Source organism: Triplophysa dalaica, chromosome 15 (assembly GCF_015846415.1).
Source record: "Triplophysa dalaica isolate WHDGS20190420 chromosome 15, ASM1584641v1, whole genome shotgun sequence".
NCBI lineage: Eukaryota > Metazoa > Chordata > Actinopteri > Cypriniformes > Nemacheilidae > Triplophysa > Triplophysa dalaica.
This window is the reverse complement of record NC_079556.1, coordinates 5,544,616-5,566,056: the sequence shown is the minus strand read 5'-3', so window position 1 is coordinate 5,566,056 and position 21,441 is coordinate 5,544,616. Positions and strand designations below refer to the sequence as shown.

The following is a 21,441-nucleotide window of genomic DNA, read 5'->3' as shown; positions in this document are numbered from 1 at the left end:
TGCCGGCATTTTACTTTCGTTTTGTGGTTTCTTTATTTAAAAAAAAGTTGTTAAATGTTTGCCGGTTCCCGCCTACTTCCTTCCTTACAACTGTGCTACAATGTTTCTCTGCTATTCTTCCTTTTGATTTATGTTGACACGAATGTTGACGCCTGACATGTCTGCCGATGGAGCCGGAAATGGAAATAATTATTTTATATAAGATATAACTGTTTTTGATGTATTATCTTGGAATTGTAAGCATATGATTTTTATATAAAATGATAAGTGGAACATTTTATGCAACTTTTTTCAACCTCAATGTATGTCAGCTCCCGTGCCCATCATGTGAACTCTGGCGCCCCCCTAAGGGGGTCACAGACCCCAGGTTGGGAACCACTGCGCTAAATAATAACATAAAATAAGTTAAACTGGTTCAACTTGCATCATGAGTAGACATTGAATTTGAGCTTGCACATACAGAATGTGTGCATCCTGTGAGCTACTCTATTAACTTACATACTGGTGTAACTTTGTTTTCATTTGATTTTACAATTGATAGTCACTGCATCCCAGTCATTTGTAAATATATGTAAAATACTTGTCAATATTTCAAACATACCTATTTTAGTTGACAGTTGTCATGGTTACTTATTTAATCTAAATGGCTTCAGATCACTTTGTTGATACAGATCACTGTCAGTGTAAACTGCACATTACTTTGGAATCAGTGTGTGCATACCTCATGTGTGTACACTCTGACTGGCACTCCGAAGGCACGTGCCAACCCGAAGTCTGCCAGCTTTATCACTCCCTTATTATCGATCAACAAGTTTTGGGGTTTCAGGTCACGATGCAAAACCCTGCGGCAGTGGCAGAACAGAATCCCCTCCAGGATCTGATACAGGTAACTCTACAGAGAAAACACAGTTAGTTATAAAGAAACCCAAAATCCTGCCCTCTGCCGGTCACACGAAGTTTCACACGTGTAGCTAGAGACAAAGATACACATCTGTTGTATTAACAATATGAAAGTGTTTGAACGTAAAGAAAGTGTCTAAATGAACAATAAACTCGCGTTTTAATAACAGAGTAACTTAGTGCGTAAAGTCTTTCAAGGTTACTCCCACAGTGCATTGAACAAACATTGTAACTAATTACAAATACTGACGCTGGTGGGAGGATTCAACAAACGGGTTTTAACGGGACTCGAGCGCATATCATACCATACAAACCCAGGACAGCGTTGTCTCCGATAATGAATTTGTTTACATTCGTGTGCGCGATCATAACCCGATTTTTATTTATTCTGGTGTCTCTCGTTGGAGTTTGGAGGGTGACCAAAGTGAAAAATGACCATTTGTACTGGTTACTAACTATCGTTTATCTTCCTTTGGTCGCGGAGATGATCATTACTTTTAAGCGGAAAAGGGGCCAAGACTACAAATGGTGAGTTTAAAAAATAAGCAAAAACTGGATTGTTTTCTACACAGGCTATTGTAGCATACAGCAGGACAGTTTCGCATATTGCTGTTCATATATATACACTAAACTCAAAGACGTGTGACAAACATCTGTTGATCATTTTCTGTCCGACGTGATGACGCTGTTGTTTGTGCGAGTCAATGTACAGTAGTTCAACATAATGCTTTCTTCATTCGACCCGGGAATGATATGGTTTAATATTTACACCTTATAGGTTTGAATCAAAGTGACTTACACTGCATTGTACTATACATTTGTTTCTAACTCTGTGCAATTCCCTGGGATCAAACCCATGACCTTTGCGTTGCTGGCGTCATGCTTTAACCACTGAGCCAAAGGAAAGCTCCAAAAACAAACTTCCTGCTAGACCCATTGTTACAGTTGACCTAGTCTCACTTATGCCAAATAAAATAAATCACTTCATCCTTGTCTTTATGTTTGGGAATGGGAGTGTGGATCCATAAAACCAGTTTTCCTCCCTCTTTTAGGTTTTCTCCATCCATCCTCTTCTTCCTCATCAGTATTATACCCTCAATCTGGATTCTAGAGTTACATCATCAGGGGACCAGAGCTGATGACCTCCAGGTATGTGTACATATTATGCCTGCCGTTGGCATTATCATGTGTATCCAAACAATATTCCTTCAAATAGCAAACAAACAAATAAGCGTATTAAAGGGACAGTTCGCCATGAATTACTCACTCTAGTTTGGTTGAACACAGAGAAAGATATTTGGAAGAATGCATGTAACCAAACATTTCTTGGACCCCATTGACTTCCATAGTAGGAAAAATTACAATGGTTGTCAAAAGTGCCTCAGAACTGTTTGCTTTCCTACATTCTTCAAAATATCTTCTTTTGCGTTTAACAGAACAAAATATTATAAAGTCATTTTTCCTACTATGGTGGTCAATGGGGTCCAAGAACTGTTTGGTTATAAGGGTTGTGTTCAGCAGGGCAAAGAAATGTATATTTAGAACAACTTAAAGGTAACTAAATGATGACAATATGTTTAATATATATATATTTTGGGTGAACTATCTCTTTAACTAAGTCTACATGTATATTCTAAAGATTCTTTCTGTGGAACACAAAAAGAGATTTTCAAAAGAATGCCAACAACATTACATTTAATAAATTATTAAAATATGTTTTAACAACCGTTGTAAAGCAGATTCCACATTAAGTTCCTGAAGACAAATATATAGGTTTAAAATTACATGAGAGAACAGAACTGACAGACTTTTTAGATCCACTATTCCTTTAATCGCTGCTGAAAATGTTCCCTCTGAAGATCTGTTTCCATTTAATTAAACTTTATTTTGTTTTCTGCAGTGTAAGAAGTTGGACTCCTGGGAGAATGTCAAGAGCATGGTATCGCCCTTAAATGGTACTTTGCGTATGAACGAAACACTAAAGGTAAACTTGAAAATTACTTATTTATTTAATTGTTTGTTTGTTTCGTAATTAATTGTTTACTGTAAGCATCATTAGAATGCACTCTGTGATGTCACTACATAATATATCACATGATCATCTATCATGTACTTCTAATTTGTAATGTAGGTTTCTTTTTCATTCTTTTTTTACTGAACCTGCTGATTTACGGTTTGGTTTTTTTCTTTTCAAATGAATCAATTATCCAAAGTCACCTTCAGCTTATCAGAGTCCCCCCTAGCAACCAAAAAAAGTATTTGAAGTGCTTTTATGAGCACAGTGGTGATATCCCAAGCTTTGTGGGGTTTAAGAACATCTTGATTATGCACCATTCTCTGTAGTTTTTCTGCTAAATCTGAATTCTGCTGAATCAAAATGCTGGGTAAGAATGATTCACGTCCCTGTGTTTGGTTATCCTGAACCGGACTAGATGGGCAACACTATTAATGGTATGGGGTAAAGAGAGCATTTAAACAGAAACATTCTCAAGCTTTCAATAAGTTGTGCCATCGAACAGCATTATCATGGAAGTTTTATTTGAATTTGGAAATATTGAAAGAGCTTGAGTTGCCTCTGTTACATTAATAAAAATGTGTACCTAAAATACAGTAGATTACATTAGATAAAATCAACTGCAAGTATTTTTTGCAACACAGACACTATACATATGTGGCCAGGTGTAATAATAGCACATTTAAAATAATTACCTATTGTTTGTTTCCTTCAGCATCTAGAGCGGGTTCTCACCTCTGTATGTCCAAACGACTGGATCCTTGGTCTTCATCAAGTTCTGCTCATCCTTCTCATCATTGGGAAATGGCTCCTCCCACTAGGGGGCGGAGTAACTCGTGACGAGCTGTCTCAGCTTTTGCTTGTCTTTGTTGGCACGGCAGCTGATATACTGGAATTCACAAGTGAATCAATGTCTGATGTGAAGTGGGTACTTCCTTTTTTAAGTTCACACTGTGTTGTGGTCTGATGTTGCGCTGGCTGTTGACTGTGAATGATTTTTTGGTTGTGTTGTTGGTGTTTAGTGTTGTTTTGGGGCTAAATAAAAAAAAATAGGCCAGGTATCATCATCATTTATCTCCAGACATACACCATTCATGACCACAAAACAATATGTTTAAATGATATGTTAAATCTTACATTTTGCACTGGATTAAATTACAATTTTGCATTGACGGAAATGTCCGTAGGGGGGCACGGTGGCTTAGTGGTTAGCACGTTCGCCTCACACCTCCAAGGGTTGGGGATTCGATTCCCGCTTCCTACTTGTGTGTGTGGAGTTTGCATGTTCTCCCCGTGCCTCGGGGGTTTCCTCCGGGTACTCCGGTTTCCTCCCCTGGTCCAAAGACATGCATGGTAGGTTCATTGGCATCTCTGGAAAAAATTGTCCGTAGGGTGTGAGTGCGTGAGTGAATGAATGAGTGAGTGTGTGCCCTGCGATGGGTTGGCACTCCATCCAGGGTGTATCCTGCCTTGATGCCCGATGACTCCTGAGATAGGCACAGGCTCCCCGTGACCCGAGGTAGTTCGGATAAGCGGTAGAAAATGGAATGGAATGGAAATGTCCGTAAAATAAAGTAAAATGTACTGGTCATTTTCTGTCTGTACTTTATCCGTCATTGTATATTTGTTATATAATATTTTAAACAAGTTGTAAGGAATAATGGCAACTTGAGCATTTTGCCAAAAACATAAAGAAAAAAAATTGTATCAATATATGATTCATATTATTTATAGTGTTATACATTATTTAATAGATATAATAGTAGTTAAACATAATATTAACTTTTTATATATGATGTTTCATTTGTTTCTATAATCTTTGAGGTTTTTTCTCAAAGATTATCCTTGTTTTATCTTGGGACTGTTATGAATGTCCCAGTGCTCTGCATCTATATCACTGTATGTTTAACCAATTATATATTAAAGCAACTATATCATAATATTGTAATTATGATTATTTTGGCCACAAATTCAGCCTGATCTGTGGTGAAATGTTCACGTCTCTTGATGGAAAACGAATATAAAAAATGATGCATTCATTTAACACACTTTCACTCTGTATTTGTGTATGTTATAGGGAGAACAACCATCAGCTGGTGTATATAATTCTAGCAGTGTGGACGTGGAGTATGTTGCAGTTTCCTTTTCATCTGGCAGGTTAGTGGTCATCTATTGAGGTGGCTGGGTTGAATGAGGATGATCTGTGCCTTGTCTAAACAATGCCACAGACAGAGATGTGCAATCTGAACTACACGATTCAAATGACTAGAGAATACGTCCTGGAGACTTTTCTTTAAGGGAATTCTTAATCTTTATTCCTATTCCATCAAAATTATTTAGTTTTTCCTAGGATCCCGATAACTTTATTGTTTGGAACATGATTAGCATGATTTAGTTGATCTATGCTAGTTTCCCTGTGAGGCTGAAGGCTCTTTTGAACCCATCTCAAAACAAAGCAAACATATTATGCTGGACACTGATGTAATGTATCCTTATAAAAGAGGGAATTAACTCATAATTCAACTCGTATCGTCTGTGATAATGGGAATAAACACCACTTGGCGTGGGAGACAAATATTGCAACATCAAAACGGTCACATTGCTTCAAGTCTTTATTAAAAACATAACAATTCTCCACAAACTACAATGAAATAAACTCACAAACATTTTTTTGGTAGTATCATATTCTACTAGTTTTTTCTTCAGCTTGTGTTTGTGTTACTCCACAGTTGTCACATCTCGATCGCAGAACTCAGATGAGAGCGGCGACAGCTGTTGTAATTTTCTGATGTCAAGACACAGCACAGATATTTGGAACATTGTGGAGAGTTTGTTTATCCAGGATGGGCCCTTTCTCGTGGTTCGGCTCATTGTGATGATTTACTTTGACGTTTTCCACCAGATGTTGGTCTTCTTTGCCATCAAAAACTTTCTAGTGGTCATCCTCAACCTCTACAGACTCATTGTTATCTGTCTCGATTTAAAACCAGCATCATCATCTTCCTCTCCCCCGATCTGAAGAATGTCGTTGCAAGGACTGTGTTTGACAAGAACCCTTTAGTACTGTTCTTAAATCTCCAAGCAGTTTGAAAAAGCTTCTCTTGCAGGAATGTATCGCAATAAAATTCAATGTGGGAGATGGATTGCTCATACTGCTCAAAAGGACAATTGTGTGTCACAACAGTTTTATAAAAGTACTTTGACTTTTAGTGTAGTCTTATTGTCTGTATAGCAAGTTGTTTAACAGCATAGCATTTATATTCATTCATATAACGTATGCTTTTATTCAAAGCGACTTACAAATGAGAGGGCATTTAACATTATGTCTAATTGTAAAAGATTTGTTAAATTTTTTATGTTGTTTAGTGTTTACAATATACCTGTACTGTATTGTGAAATAACTGATTGTAAATCATTCAAGTGTGTAAGAAAACGCTTATTTGTTTGTCAACTTTTAACAAGGAAACTCGCATGTATATCTATAGCAAACATGTGGTTATGGGTGTTGTCCTGCATGCTTTCATCAACGTGCGTACCCAGATATGACATCAAAGTTGTTGGGGAATTCTGATCTGTGATCAGGTCGGTTCAGGAATATTTATACTGCAAACCTTCCTACAGCAGATCACGAAGAACTTCATTTTAACCAGAGATAGTTACAACACATGTAAATGAAAATAGCAGTAACAGTGACCTTAATGGTTTTAATGTTGTGGAAAAGAAACAAGACGCACAGCCTTTTTCTTAAAAAAATCCCACAGCTACGCAATTTACACAAAACAAGAAATCTGCTGATAGCTATCAATACACTCAAGACATTCCCACACTTCTGTTTTTCAGGAACAGCACTTAATATTTTTGACCAACAAAGGAAACAGGAAATAACTATGCAAAGCTGAAACAATATACCAGGACATTTAGATTTAAGTAGTAAACCAGGCATGATGACATGCACGAGTACATATCCCACATTAGGACATGTAGTGTAACTTTGATTAACAGTAGATCAACAGTTCTGTTGGATTATTTCCTATAAGCAGGGCAGGAAATGAAGGGGAACGGGAGAATCCAGGGAGTGAGACGGGGTTCCACCTCAAAATGAAGAGGATTTGCATATATTATTCATAAAATAGCCTTCATCTACATTTCATACATTCATACAAAGTGCAACTTTCTACATGTTGCTTCAAAAATAATATCTCACACTAAAGTCTCCCAGGGAATCGCTCCAGCACTGCCACTGCTCTAATCAGCATTCAGGGGTCTACATATGACAAACATCGACTAAATACACATTTAAACCTTGATATTTGCTGACCGTTTCAGACTTTTGAAGCCCAGTAAACACACAAGCTAAACAAGTGTTTCTTTTCTACATTGTAAATAATGAAAGTTTAAAGTTCAGTGGCCTACTGTATTCTCAATTCTATAAATATTTATGAACCCAAAAGGGCTTTCTGTTCACCGGTTTGTTGAAAGACTTAAACTCCTGACATCAAATTAAAAAACTAAAAACTGAGCAGTTAATATAAAGATAGGTAATGTTACTCCTTTTAAGTTTTATATTTTTTGACAATGTTCAGTACCTCATTATTAATATCATGATCTGAAGTAACTGATCGGTAATGGTATAGTGAGTTCAGTCTTTTATTATTATCATGCTTGCCATGTTCCTGTGTCAAGTAAGGTGATGGTTTATGTTCTCACACACACACACGCATCTTGCAGTGAGATCACATTGGGCATTGTATTTTTCGTGCGGGTGTAAAGAAAGCGTTTTTGCTGTTACACAGAATATATCATTAATAATAATGAATAAAGCAATGTGTCCTGTAATAAAGCTGTTGTTTAACTGTTTGCGGAATACATAACTGACAAACGGGGGATGCCCACAAATTCCAAACACTGTGGACAGTATTTTCACAAATTATTCAAGTCAACACAAAGGCAAACTGCTTGGAAATGCCATAGAGCGGGAGAAGAGCATGCTTTTATTAAAAATGAAAGACTGTTTGTTCCCAAAGCTTTCTTTCACTGCAGTCGATAATGCTGGTTCAATAATAATCTTCCAGGGAGCATTATCATCGAGTTCATTACACTAGATCAAGATGTTCCTTAAACACATGATTTAGTGGAGAAGTGAACAAAAAACGAGAGCAAAAGTCACTTCTTAGCTCTTCTTATGGCGCATAAATGAAGATAAATCTATTTGACAAACCAGTGACCAAACAAAAGACAACAGTCCATGATGGGATCCCACAAAGTGCTCCTCATTGAGAACACAAGTTTATTCTTTGAATATTTCACTTCAGGCCCTCAAAAAATATGTTTTATTTACAAACGGGTGTTATATAACATATAAAAGTAGATAGGAAAAGGACATACAAAAACCAGACAAACAAAAAGTAGATAAACCACCCAAGTAACAAACAAACTCAGGTTAATTATTGCGTGTCAAAAGACTCAGATTGCATTACTGTAGGATGGAGGAGCAAGTCGTCTGCGCCTCCAGAATCAAACCAACACTAGCTTTCTGGATTTACAGAACAGCTCCCAGGATTCTAGAGTTAATTCACAAAGACCCCAAGACTTACACTGCATTTTTATGTGTGTATGGAGAAGGGCATCAAGTTGGTCTATATTTTGAGGCTACTGGCAGGAAGACTGCTCTTATCCAGATCATCAAAATACGGGTGTGTCATTGCTTGCCGTGCCGAAATCCTCTTGGGTGGGTCATAAATCAGCATTTTCTAAACAAAAGACAATTAAAATAAAGACGTGAATCCATATAGACAAATAATAAAGAAGGAATAACAGCATGTAAGGACATTTACATACCAAAAGTAGGTCAATGCCATTCTTGTCCAAGTTTTTCACAGTGTTGGCTAAATTCCCAGATTTCCACTTCGGGAAAGTATTCTTGTAATCTGGCAGAGATTCAACATCTGGCCAGACCTCATTATTAGGGGTCCCCAAAGTCCTACATAAGTAATAAACAGATTAACAAATAAGTATTATTTAAACTGAAAATATGTCATTTAATGCTGATCATTGCAGCTTGTAATAGTAGGACAACTTATTACCTGTTGTACACATAAACTACACTAAATACAAGTGTAAATACAAACTGAATTTCCTGTTTTTTTGGCAGTAATCAGATCAATGTGTCTACCTGAAGATCCTAAAAAGCTGGTCTATTTCTGAGTCTCCGTGGAAGAGTGGTTTCTTGGTTGCAAGTTCGGCAAAGATGGTACCAATACTCCAGACATCTACAGGTGTGGAGTAGCGTGAGGCCCCCAGCAAAACCTCTGGAGCTCTGTACCACAGTGTCACCACCTATGAATTGACACAATTTGTCAACAAACATGGTCTATTTCTTTGCGGAGATCTCTGAGCTTTAACAACAGTCTTGTCTTGTTTTAATTTTGGCGATTCGTTCCGATTCTGCTTATCGAATCCAGTTCTTATCGATTCTTTGTTTCCATTCAATATTTTTTTGGGGAGAGAAAAAAATAGCAAATAGTTCAAGAAAACTGTTTTTACCTTTTATTCTTGCCACATTTAGGCTAACCAGTAGGCTGTAGCTGTTAACTGTGACAATTTGTCAAATGATGAAATAAACAACACTTCCATTAAGGAATAATCAGAAGCCATTACAAACCTAAACTATTTAAGTATAACACAAAAATACAACATAAAATATATAACATTCAGTTGCTAGATCGTCCACTTTCTAAACAATTATTTGTGAATAAAATTCTGAATTAAATCATTTTAAAAAGTGATTGAATTAATAATTCAAGTTAAATAAACTAGAACATGTTGTCCTGAAGCTTCCCAGATGTATTTAATTGTGAGCACTACTTAAAAAAATAAAGTAACTTTAAAAAAAAGATTGTCTTTTCATCTCTATCTGTATTTTGTACCCGAGTGTGAGTCACCGCTATTGCTGATAATAGCTGTTAGTTATCTGCTGCGTTGTAGCAGGACTCGAGGCTGGGCTGACATATTTCACGAAATATATTAACCACAGAATCTTTTTTCACAAAGTGGAACCAATCTTTTGAACGTTTAAGCAGCTGAAATTGAGCAAAAAAGCAATAGCTTCACTGCTTTAGATATTCAAACAGGAATCTGCTCTTTTTAATGCTTTAGTCATTAAAGCAAAGTCCACTAAACTAAGCTAAAGTTTAGTGGAAATCAAATTTAACATCCAACACCGAAAGATAAACAAAACACTAGCTTCCCTAGCTTGTGCTGCACATGTAAAAATAAACGGAAAAAGATATAATAGTTTAGTCGGTGCAAATAGAAATTCAAAGTCAAATTATCCACAAAACTCACCGCATTGACATCTTTATTTTTTTCGTATACATGTTTGCAGACTTTTTGGTACAGTTCAGGTCTCAGTTACGCTTCACAATGTCGTACCGCGGCTCCAGGTGGTTTATAAGGAGTCTGAAGACATTGTTCGCAACGACGGACAACGGTTGCAAATCCATTACCATGAAATTCAAAATGCTTTCAATGATTTTCGCTGCTTTCACACTACTAGATGGAAATTTCTGAATTATTTTCGTTGTCTCCTCCAAAGTTAGCTGCTTCGTACCGTCTCGTTTTAGTTTCTTCAGCTTATTGAACTCGGCGTGCTTAAATTAGTAGTATTATAATGAACAGCTTTATCACCACCCCTCGGAACATTTACTTCTCATGTATTGCAAACAGCGGTGTAACTTGTTGGCGTAGCTGTTCTAAAATAAATCTAAATGGCAGATATTTTTTGTCGCTCCATGCTGTTCGCTGCTCAATGTAAGCTATGTTCGCATGTTCACGCACACTACGTAAAGAGCACGTTGCTAGCGTATGATGTCACACGCTTCGCAAAGCACAGCCACGAGAGAGTTTAAGCGCCGGTGTCTCCAGGAACTTTTACATCGCCTAGCAGAAATTTTATGTAAGCTAGATCGGGTATCGGTGCAATTTTTTCACCGATACCCGATCTAGAATTTTATTCAGTATCGACGCCGATTTCCGATACAAATATCGGATCGGAGCATCCCTAGTTTGCGGTCTTCATAGAGCCGATGGTAATGAACTGCGCATGTGCGTAACGAGATAAGGTCCTTGTTGCAGGTCCCGGCAGACAGATACAACGGTAAAGTGCTCATTGCCGTTCGCGACTCTTGAGTGATTGAAAAAGTCAGGAATCGATAAACTGAAACAAAATGCGAGCGATCTATTAAAACCGCAGTTCATTGAAATTGGGAACCGGTTCTATCACACTTGCCAACAAAGCCCTTAAACTCAAAGTTATGTTCACAATGACAGTAATTCTAAAACAATGTTGTATGATAGAAAGTGGTTCTGTGACCCAAAATGCGTTTGAAATATGAATAAAACAAATGCGATTTTGTTTACTCTTTTTACCAAACTCAATGGCAACAACTTGACATTCATACAACAATTATAGATTTTGTTGGCACGATTATATTCTGAGGAATAATCACAGTTGCACGATTATGAAGATTATTATGCATACATTAATTTCTACATTTTTACTGGCCCTGAAAAAAAGTAATAATTAAATAATAATGTTTATTTTATAATTATTAACTCTGATAATAATAGTCAATCAGTTATTAATAAAATTAATTAAAAAAAAATTTGAGCAATATCACAAATAAATGTATACAAGCAAACACACAAATAAAATTAACGGTGCTTTTTAGGTCTTTCAAGTTGGTCTAACTGTGTTTATTAGGTACAGAAACCGAATAAAAGAATCAAATGTAAAATAACACTTTATAGTCTTCACACTATACTGCAATATAGCTCAAACCATATTAAATGTGATCAGTCAGGATCAGAGAGTTTGTTTTGTCTTGTTTGATGAGCATTAAAATTGCTTCCTTTGCTTACCCCACCTGTAAGTCGCTTTGAAAAAAAACGTCTGCTAAATGACTAAATGTAAATCAGATATTTATTATGCTGCTGTTCCTTTAAGAAATAGCAAGCAGGGATCACATGGATTTTATTTCCCAAATGTTTTTCGTTTTCAGCAAACTATAATGGCTTTATCAACGTGATATAGAACCTATTCGCTAAATCAGTGGTACGCAACCTTTTTTGTAACTAGCAAGGTACTTGTCCAGTGTGCTACTCAATTAACTTAGATGTCGCTTTTTTTGTTTATGTTGCACTGAAACCTCAACTGTCACTTGATTGCGAATGTACATGTAAGATTGGCTGTTTGGTCTTTCTGACATTGTTCATCTAGTGTGTGTCGTGGCCTCCGTGTCTCTGATGAGCACTGCCCTTTAAGCTGGTGCACTGCTGGTGTAACTTTGTTTTCATTTCATTTTACATTTGCTAGTCACTGCATCCCAGTAATTTGTAAAAGACTGTAACATACTTTTAAATATTTCAAACATACCTATCTTAGTTGACAGTTGTCATGGTTACTTATTTAATCTAAATGGCTTCAGATCACTTTGTTGATACAGATCACTGTCAGTGTAAACCGCACATTACTTTGGAATCAGTGTGTGCATACCTCATGTGTGTACACTCTGACTGGCACTCCGAAGGCACGTGCCAACCCGAAGTCTGCCAGCTTTATCACTCCCTTATTATCGATCAACAAGTTTTGGGGTTTCAGGTCACGATGCAAAACCCTGCGGCAGTGGCAGAACAGAATCCCCTCCAGGATCTGATACAGGTAACTCTACAGAGAAAAGACAGTTAGTGATAAAGAAACCTGTTGAATACAGGTGAAAAAGATACAGAACAGTCTTCTAAATACATTCCAAGGCCAAAAATAGGTAGACACGTGCTTTGAATGAATTATTTTTAAATAAAATGAACATTTTGTCATCATTTACACAACCTCAGATTGTTCCAAACCTGTTTAAATTTCTTTGTTCTGCTTAGCACACAGGAAGACCGTCAAAACTAACTCCCATAGTATTTATTTTCCATTCTATGGCAATAAATGGTGGGTGAGATCTGATATTCTTCTAAATTTCTCCCTTTGTGTGTTCAGCAAAACAAAGAAATGTATACAGGTGTGGAACAATCTAAGGGTGATTAAATGATGACAGAAATTTCATTTCTGGGTGAAGTGTCCCTTCAAAATAAGCAAAAAGCTACTTAGATCTATGGGTCTGCATTCTCTAAAAGCATAAATAGAAATTACTTTGTGCCAAAAAGTAAATCTACTAAAGCATACATAATTCTCCTTACCTTCACCAGCATGGGGTCCATATATTGGCCTGATGGGATGGAGTCCAAGTACTTCTTCAGATCCATAGACAGAAACTCAAACACCAGGTACAACTTGGACTCCTGCATCAGCACATCCAACAGACTGTTAAGAAAGAGAACCAGTTTAAGACAAGCATTATGGAAATGTTCAAAATCATTTCTGTGATTCTGCTTGGAGGCACTAATATGAAAGAAAAGAAGTGATGTTCCCTTATAATTGTGCACAAATGTAAAGTATTTGTCAAACGTGCTGTTGTCGAGATTTATGTATCCCTACGGATTTCTACAGCGACGACAAATGTCTGAATTTACTGACACAGCAAAGTCACAACACCTTCATCTGCAAACTTAGTAAATGATACAGGAAAAATGTTTCATGCGTCCAAACACAAAGAACAACTATATCCGTCCTACCGTACAACATTAGGGTGCTGGAGCTCTTTGAGGAGAGAGATCTCCCTGACTGCAGTGCTGGGCACTCCTTCTTCTTCACTCTCCAGGCGGATTTTCTTCATCGCCACCACCTGTCCAGTGGTTTTATTCCTACCTTTATACACTACACCATATGTGCCTAAACACACAGAATACAAAAATAATATTGCCAGCTAATGTACATAAACATCGTTTACTTCGGACAAGAAGGGCATTACTTACCTTCACCAATTTTCTCTATCTTCAGATAGTCATCCATTTTCACAACTCTGGCAAAACAGTGAATTACGAGTAAATAACACTTTTAAAACTGATGTGGTAAGTAATATGTAGATGTTACAATCCACTTTAATGTAGTTAACGTATATTATTTTGAACCTTTTAAATCTTTAAAGACTGAAACGAGTACGCTGACTTAAAACCTCTCTAACCGTACACAAACACAATCAAACTTTAATACAAACTTGTAATGAGTTTCTTTGTTTATAAAGTACACAATTCTCATATCAGCTTCAACACAGTAACGTTAGCGATATGACCACAAGATGCAACGGAATCAACTGTTAAAGGCCAAGAAAAACTTGTCAGTAATCCCTTTTATACAGCATCTGTATTTAATCAAGGACATAAACTAAGATATTAATAATCTGTATAACATACCAACGTTGCATTTTGTTACATGAAAAACTGTGTAAACCTAAAAAACTCGTGAGTTCTAGCTGGGCCTGTGTTGCTTTAAAAGACCTCAAATACAAATCGAAACACATTAACACCGACTTTAATACACTAAAAACATACCTTTGTTAAGAACAACGTCTAATGTGGAAGAATAACGGATCTTTTCTCTTTTTCCTCAGATGTCTTGATAAATATACTGAGGAAGAGCTCGCAGACGTGCTGTGCGTCCAGTTGAATTCCGAGTTCCTTGATTCAAACTGGCCGCGTTGACGTAATTCAAAAGAGACCAATCAGAGACGAATGTGGACTTCAAACAAGCCAATGAGATGGTAGGGCGGTTTGGAGCGGGAGTAGAGCGTTCGCGCGTGTGCGGAGCGGGAGCGTGTGCCCGGTTTGCGCCTGCGCGTTTGCGTTTGTTTGTTAAAAACCATTGCAGGTAGATTTTTTACACTTAACTCGTTTCGTCATTGTTCTCTGTAAACATGGATGTTGTGTGTCGTTTTATAGGTATTCCTTCAGCTGAACAACACACAGATTCCAGGTATAGAGTTGTCTATCTATTTCAAATATGCTCCCAAATAAAACAAAGAGGCATTTAGAATAGATAGTAATACATAGTTTTTCCAAGTTAAAATTGAACTGAGTTATGTGCAACGGAGATAGTTTAAGATCACTACAATTATTCATAAATCAAAACTATATAATTTCAAAGCTTTAGAATTAAAAAAATGAAGTGTTTTTCCCAAATAAAATTGACTTGCACACGTAGACAAACAGACGAGCAATTCTCTATGTGACCACGCGGTGGCAGTGTTAGATTGCATCTATTTCAGCTGTCATGAGATTCAGTGGAGACGTCAGTAACCTTTGTGTATCCACTAAACAATTGAGAAAGACAAAGAAGCCAAAGTTTGAAAATTCAATAAATTACATCCAATCAGCATATACATATGGCAAATTCTATGTAGAATACCACAAATCCACAGCAACAGTTTATTAAATTAGAATTGTTTTCTTCAACCCCTCCATTAAAGCTAACATGTAGCCAACGAAGCATAACCAGGCTGTCTAAGTACAGAAAAAATAAGGAGGCTTAGTCTCTAGGATAAAATCTCAATTCAAACTTGAAATCTCAGAGGTACCGACTTTAATTAAAGTGGTGATTAGAGGCAAATTATTAAAAATCAGTTTTGGCGCGCCCTGATTGGTTGAAGGAATTGATATTGCCTTTAGCCGAGGGAAATAGACGAATATATTACGTTGTGGTTTGAGTAATACAATGCAAGTCTTTCATAACACTACCATTGTGTGTTTACAAGGTACAATGATGTGGCCAATATCACCCCGTGGGGTCATTTATGCAGTTTAGCATCATTATACAAAAATATCCGACCACAGAAAGCCAATATAAATTAGTAAGTATCGAGCAGAGATCCATGAACGTGTTTGCCGGTGTTACTAGCCTGATGTGTCTGTGAAAGAAGACCTGATGCATATATGCGTACCAATATGATTTTGAGAGATAGACGTGCAGAAATAGAAATAGGGCATTATGAAGGGGGTAATTTGACTAATGACAGAAGTGTGGGCAATGCTGCAAATAGTTTTTAGGACACTGAGGTTTTGGGGCAAGGGAGGGCTGGTTTTGACTGGATGTGTCATGTAGGACAAGTGCAGGGCCAAAGAGGATTTCCTCACCTACATTCCATGTTTCAAATGACCTTCATGCTTGATTTTTTAAGAGAGATTTACTGGACCAGTTAATGGGGGTGTACACGTATAAACGAGGGAATAAAAGAAAAGTGTGACATTTAAAAAATGGTTAAATTATTAGGCTTAGATTTTTCTTTTTTTTTGCAATGCACAAAGGTATGTAAGGAATTTATGTGCAAAGTGAAATCAGGGTAATGAGTGTTTTCCTTTAACCCTTTATGACTTGTTTCTGATAACCTGAGCTGACTTTATCCGAATAATAAACATTATTGGTGTAAATACACTGAATGAGCACTTACACGAACCGCAAATTGCTGTACATACACAACATACTTTCGTGCAGATATTGTAGAAATATAATGCAATGATTTTTTCCCTTTTTTAATCCTTGCTGTAAAACTATGATATCATAATCTTTTGTACTGAATGTTGTTGATTTTTTTTTCAACAGACTCCGACATTAGTATTCCAGCCCAGGCTTAGTTGCCATGGTGAAAGCATGTGGTTTCCGATCGTTGCCATGGGAATTTCCTCCCCGAACATTTCTTCAGCAATCATACACTTGTCTATTCATGATTTATTCCCTTTTCTCCTCTCAATCGCTCTGTTCTTTGTATCCCTTGCTGAGCGTTCTGGGTGACAGTGGGTGTGGCTTTGTGAAGGGCAGTTGATGAGTCTTGATAGCTGTCAGATGGTTTTCTCAAGGTGACCTTGAGCAAGCGTGACCTCATGGTTGTCAGTCTCATCTCACACACATGCCCTGAAGAACAAAAATGAGTGCACACTTGCATTTGATGGCTCCCACTCACCTAGTCACTCCCACACGCACATAACACAAGTTTCCTCCATTTGCATTCATCCGGAGGTTGCTGAGGTAAACAAGCTGTAATACTAACAAGCCTCATTATGACAGCAGGGATATTAAATGGCCTGTGGGTTAAACTGTCTGAGATACACCGTGATATCCTGCTTCTGTTTCTCATTAAGGCATATGAAAAATAATATTGCATCAAATTTAATGGTCCTGACCCCACAGCTGAGACTGGTAAATGTTGTGGGTAAATAACAAAATTAGATTAGATTCAACTTTATTGTACACATGTACAAAATATATACAACCATGAAATTCCTTATGTATTAAAATAAGTTGAATACCCAACATGTTAAAAATACTACCCACAACACCCTATGTATTTTATTTTTCTTCGGTAAGGAGAAATATTTGCAGGTAGATATTATATTATACTATATATATTTTAGTGCTGTCATGATTAATGGATCTCTAAATAAATGTTTTTGTATATTTATATATTAATACACATTCACGTATATATATCTGAGAAATGCGAGTAATACATATTTATTTTTATATATAATGTAAATTTCCTGTAGCTCAGTGGTGAGAGCATTGCAAGGTTGTGGGTTCTATCCCAGGGGATGTAAAATGTATAGGATAAAGCAATGCAAAGTCACTTTGGATAAAAGCGTCTGCCAAATGCCTAAATGTAAATGTAAATTACCTTTAGTTATGTATTTGCACATATTTATGTAATTAGTTGTTATATATACACATGTGTGTTTCCATTATTATTTACATATAAATACACATGTATTACATAAATACAAACATTTATTTAAGATTTGACAGCACAATTTTTTTTATAACATATATGGTATTTATTATAAGCAATATGACAGCTCAAGAACATTACAACACATTTTAGTATAAGTACTAGCTACAGTGTGATCGGTGTTAACGTGTGCTTATGTTGAGATTTATTAGTGTAAAGACGAGTTCTATCCACTTTTCTTTCTTGAACACAATATACTGCATGCATCATTTTTGAGTAGGTTTAATCTGTGGTCACATCCGTCTCCCTTTTAAAATAACTCCAACGTTAATGGTGCACATAACAGTACTATTCTGCATATGTGGACTGACTTGAAAAGCATTTCATGTGTTTCCTGGTTTCCGTGACGGGGACTTCGGAGAGAAGTGAATTGGACCATGATCTGACAACACTGGAGATTCTGAACATACAGTATGCCTCCAGGGTAACTGCAGGACTTGAGACCTTATCCTCTCTGTATGTGTTATATGTGAAGGCTCTCACAGCAGGTGTTCTTTCTTACATAATATTACCCACTATTGGCGGACAAAAATAAACCTGGGTAACTTCAACAAACATTCAACATCTCTGTTGAGAAGAGCCTGTCATGTCCAGAACTAATTCATCGGTGCATATTAGTGTTGTTTTGCTTTTCTCCGCTCAACTGGTTTTGTTCTACCCATGCTGTTTTCTGTCACAAGACTGTTTACGGTCTGAGTGTTGACATGTGCCCCTGGTCATCGGACAGCTTTTCTAGTTAGTCTCTTTTCTCTTAAGGCTAGGCCAGATATGAGCGGAAGTCCTTTCAACACCTCTATTAACACTGGCTCTCTCTCCCTATAGCTGGATCGGTTTGTCTATTTGACCTCTTATAAAGGGCATTTCCTCTTCTGTAATCCTGTAGCATGCTGTGCATGTAGGCTCAAGTTTTGTTTGCGTGTTGGCCAGTGTTCCCCTTCTCCGTGTGAAAGGGAACATTCTGGAACGTTGGGTCAAGTGTTTGAATCCCCATGTTTTTCTGCATGTGATGTTTAACTTCTGTTCTCTTTCCTGTGTGTCTAGGTCTTAACCCCGATTCTGGGCTCTGACCTGACCAAACACATTAAGCCTGGCACACATTAATCAAGCTAGCTTAAGCTGACTCTCCTTTCCATTCATCTCCATTTTTCTCCCTCTCTCTGACAGAACAGACCGGTGGATTTCATTCTGTCTTCTGCTGCGCTCAGCCTTTCTTCTGTAGTATCCACCTGCCCTTTGTCACGCACTTACACACAGTGCATTATTAGGTTGTTCAGAGCTGAGATAGAGAGTTGTGTAGCATTAGCTGCGGGTCAGCAGGTTGGGAATGTTTTGGAAGGATTGACCTCCCAATCTATTTTCCTTTAAAGCGCAGCTCTGAAAAGTTTTCCGCCCTGGAGAGTTGGTCAGCTTTATATTTTCTTCTCTCTTTTTTCACCTCATGTTTATGATGTATTATAGAGGGTTTAATTAACTTGATAAAGGTTCACAGAATGGCTGATGAGGCAGAATCTAGTGTTTGGGTACAGATTATGAGAAATACTTATTAATAATTAATAATAACATGCTTAGTGTGATGGTATATTGCCTACTAGTCACTGCCAGGTGGAATTTTTTTTGTTGTGGCTTACAAAATGGGGTTTTAAAAATAATGTACTGCATAACCTTTCTTATCATTGATGTAATATGCCACAAAATAATAATGCATTTGACCTCCTTTATGGTGGTTTGATCGAACACATGTTCATGGCCTGAAGTTAAGTTTCGGTCTGTGTTTGTTGATTGGTCTAGCAAGTGGATATCAATAATATTACTATTTATATTTTATTTACATTTTAATATTAATTTATGTGTTAGGCCATAATAATTGTATTTTGTAAACAATTTTTTTGAATTTTATAATAAATATAAAAAATAAACAATTTGTTGAATGGGTTTTGTAACTTTGTCGCATTTACCCTTAGCCAAGTAACGGTTCTTCTACTGGTAACCCAAAATAATACTGTTTAGACATACTTTTAACTTTCTAGTTAATTTCATTTAAAGGGGTGATTTAGCTCTGTTTCATGCATTCTTTACAATGTTAAACGTGCTGGCTCCTCATGACTAACATGGTCAACTTGTCAACGAGTTGGACGTTTTACGTGTTCTGTGCTCGATAAACTCCCCTAAGGTTCTTATAGGTTTTGCTTTTTTCGTTTCGTCATGTTTCGAACATGAAAAAACGTTACATATCAAATTTTCTTAGTCCCTATTTCGGCTCTCACTAAATCCTTGGTGTTTCAGGTCAGATCTGTGGACGTGGCTTGTTGGTTTTAACTAAGTCTTTGGTGTTTCAAGTCATGAAACTTTTACTCTTATCCACACCCTAACCATGTAACCTACCTATGATTGTTAAACTTGCCAAAAACACAGTTGCGTGATGATGTCAGACCCGAAACACCAAGGATTTAGTGACGGCCTGAAAAAGCATGCCAACGGCAAGGTGGAAGAAATAGCCCGCCCACGCACGATTGGCTGCTCTGTGGACCAGCAGCTGCAGCACGTCTTGCGATAGAGATAGAAGTTGAGCTCTGTTTGTTTGTTGAAGGCAATACAATGATGGATGTTACCGTATATAAACGGTGGATATAATGCTGGATTTGCAGATCGTTTGAAACTGATACATGAACTTTAAGCGAATAATGCGTTGATGTATTGTGTGCTCTTGATTCAGTTCCTACCCCCACACACCCCCATAAAATAATAGTACAGTTGTATCTATCTTTTATAAATGTGATCAAACAAAATACTCTTCGAAGATACAAAGTATGCAAGACTACTCTATAGATACTCAAGATTAATATGAGATTGGCAGAAGCTGTGCATTCAACCGGACCTTTTACTTATTTCTTTTGCTTGTTATCCGAAATAATCGTCAGGGACTGTATTCTTACGGATGTGAAACGGAAGAGATAGTTCACCCAAAAATGAATGATTCTGTCATCATTTACTCACCCTGACTTTCTGTCTTCTGCAGAACACAAAAGAAGATATTTTGAAGAATGTCGTTTGCGGCCAACCATTCACTTGATTTTGTGTCCATACAATAGAAGTGAATGGGGGCAAGTGCTCTTTGGTTACCAACTTTCTTCAAAATGTCTTCTTTTGTGTTATGCAGAAGAAAGAAAGATCACATATGAAAGTCATAAAGATTTTAAATGACAAAAGGGTGAGTAAATAATGACAGAATCTTTCTGGGGTGAACTTTCACTTTAAGCCACAAATGCGTGCATGCACAGTAACGTTTGTTTATATTGTTGCTTTGAAATCTGTAATTTTGAGCTGTACTGTAGCTTGACACATCACATGCGGTAGTTTACTGAACTTGAAAAACAGTAGCTTAAGTAACGCTTTATATGAAAAATAAACATGTTACCTAGAATAATGCAAAACCAAAAACCTTTGTGAGCTAAAACAATCAATAACACAGTGCTTGTTGTCAGCGTGGAGCAGCAAGCTGCAGCTTGTTGTAAATAAACCATTGAAACTAAAAGGAGATTCAGTGTTTTGATTTTTTCCTCGCTGCCATCTATTAGTGATGCATGTTGCCACGGTTACCCGAGACATTTCTTTTCCTGGAAATGCAAAAGCACAGTCACTGGTTTCTGTCTTTTCTCCCCTGTCGCTTACAGCATCAGTTGTTCCAGAAGAGGTAAGATCTTCTCTTGTTCACCCTGAAACTCTTTATGTCTCAATCTCTGGTGTTAAAGGAGAATCACACATTATTCACAGGTTCTTAAAAGCGTGCAAGTGGGCTGGAAGAGAGAGTAA

At 37.1% G+C, this 21,441-nt stretch overlaps 2 protein-coding genes across 2 annotated transcripts; one reads left to right on the top strand and one right to left on the bottom strand.

The window, feature by feature from the left end:
• Positions 1-1,091: 1,091 nt before the first annotated feature.
• Positions 1,092-6,116, top strand: LOC130437023 (transmembrane protein 26-like). The gene is made up of 6 exons (XM_056768123.1): positions 1,092-1,428; positions 1,953-2,049; positions 2,801-2,884; positions 3,630-3,838; positions 4,992-5,071; positions 5,644-6,116. The coding sequence occupies exons 1-6, from the start codon at positions 1,238-1,240 to the stop codon at positions 5,931-5,933; spliced, it is 951 nt and encodes a 316-aa protein (XP_056624101.1). The 5' UTR covers positions 1,092-1,237; the 3' UTR covers positions 5,934-6,116.
• Positions 6,117-8,163: 2,047 nt separating this feature from the next.
• cdk1 (cyclin dependent kinase 1) lies at positions 8,164-14,563 on the bottom strand. The gene is made up of 8 exons (XM_056768738.1): positions 14,408-14,563; positions 13,832-13,878; positions 13,592-13,748; positions 13,157-13,280; positions 12,468-12,638; positions 9,087-9,250; positions 8,753-8,894; positions 8,164-8,664 (listed from the first exon to the last, which is right to left on the bottom strand). Exons 2-8 carry the CDS (start codon positions 13,866-13,868, stop codon positions 8,551-8,553), a joined length of 909 nt encoding a protein of 302 aa, XP_056624716.1. The 5' UTR covers positions 13,869-13,878; positions 14,408-14,563; the 3' UTR covers positions 8,164-8,550.
• Positions 14,564-21,441: the final 6,878 nt, after the last annotated feature.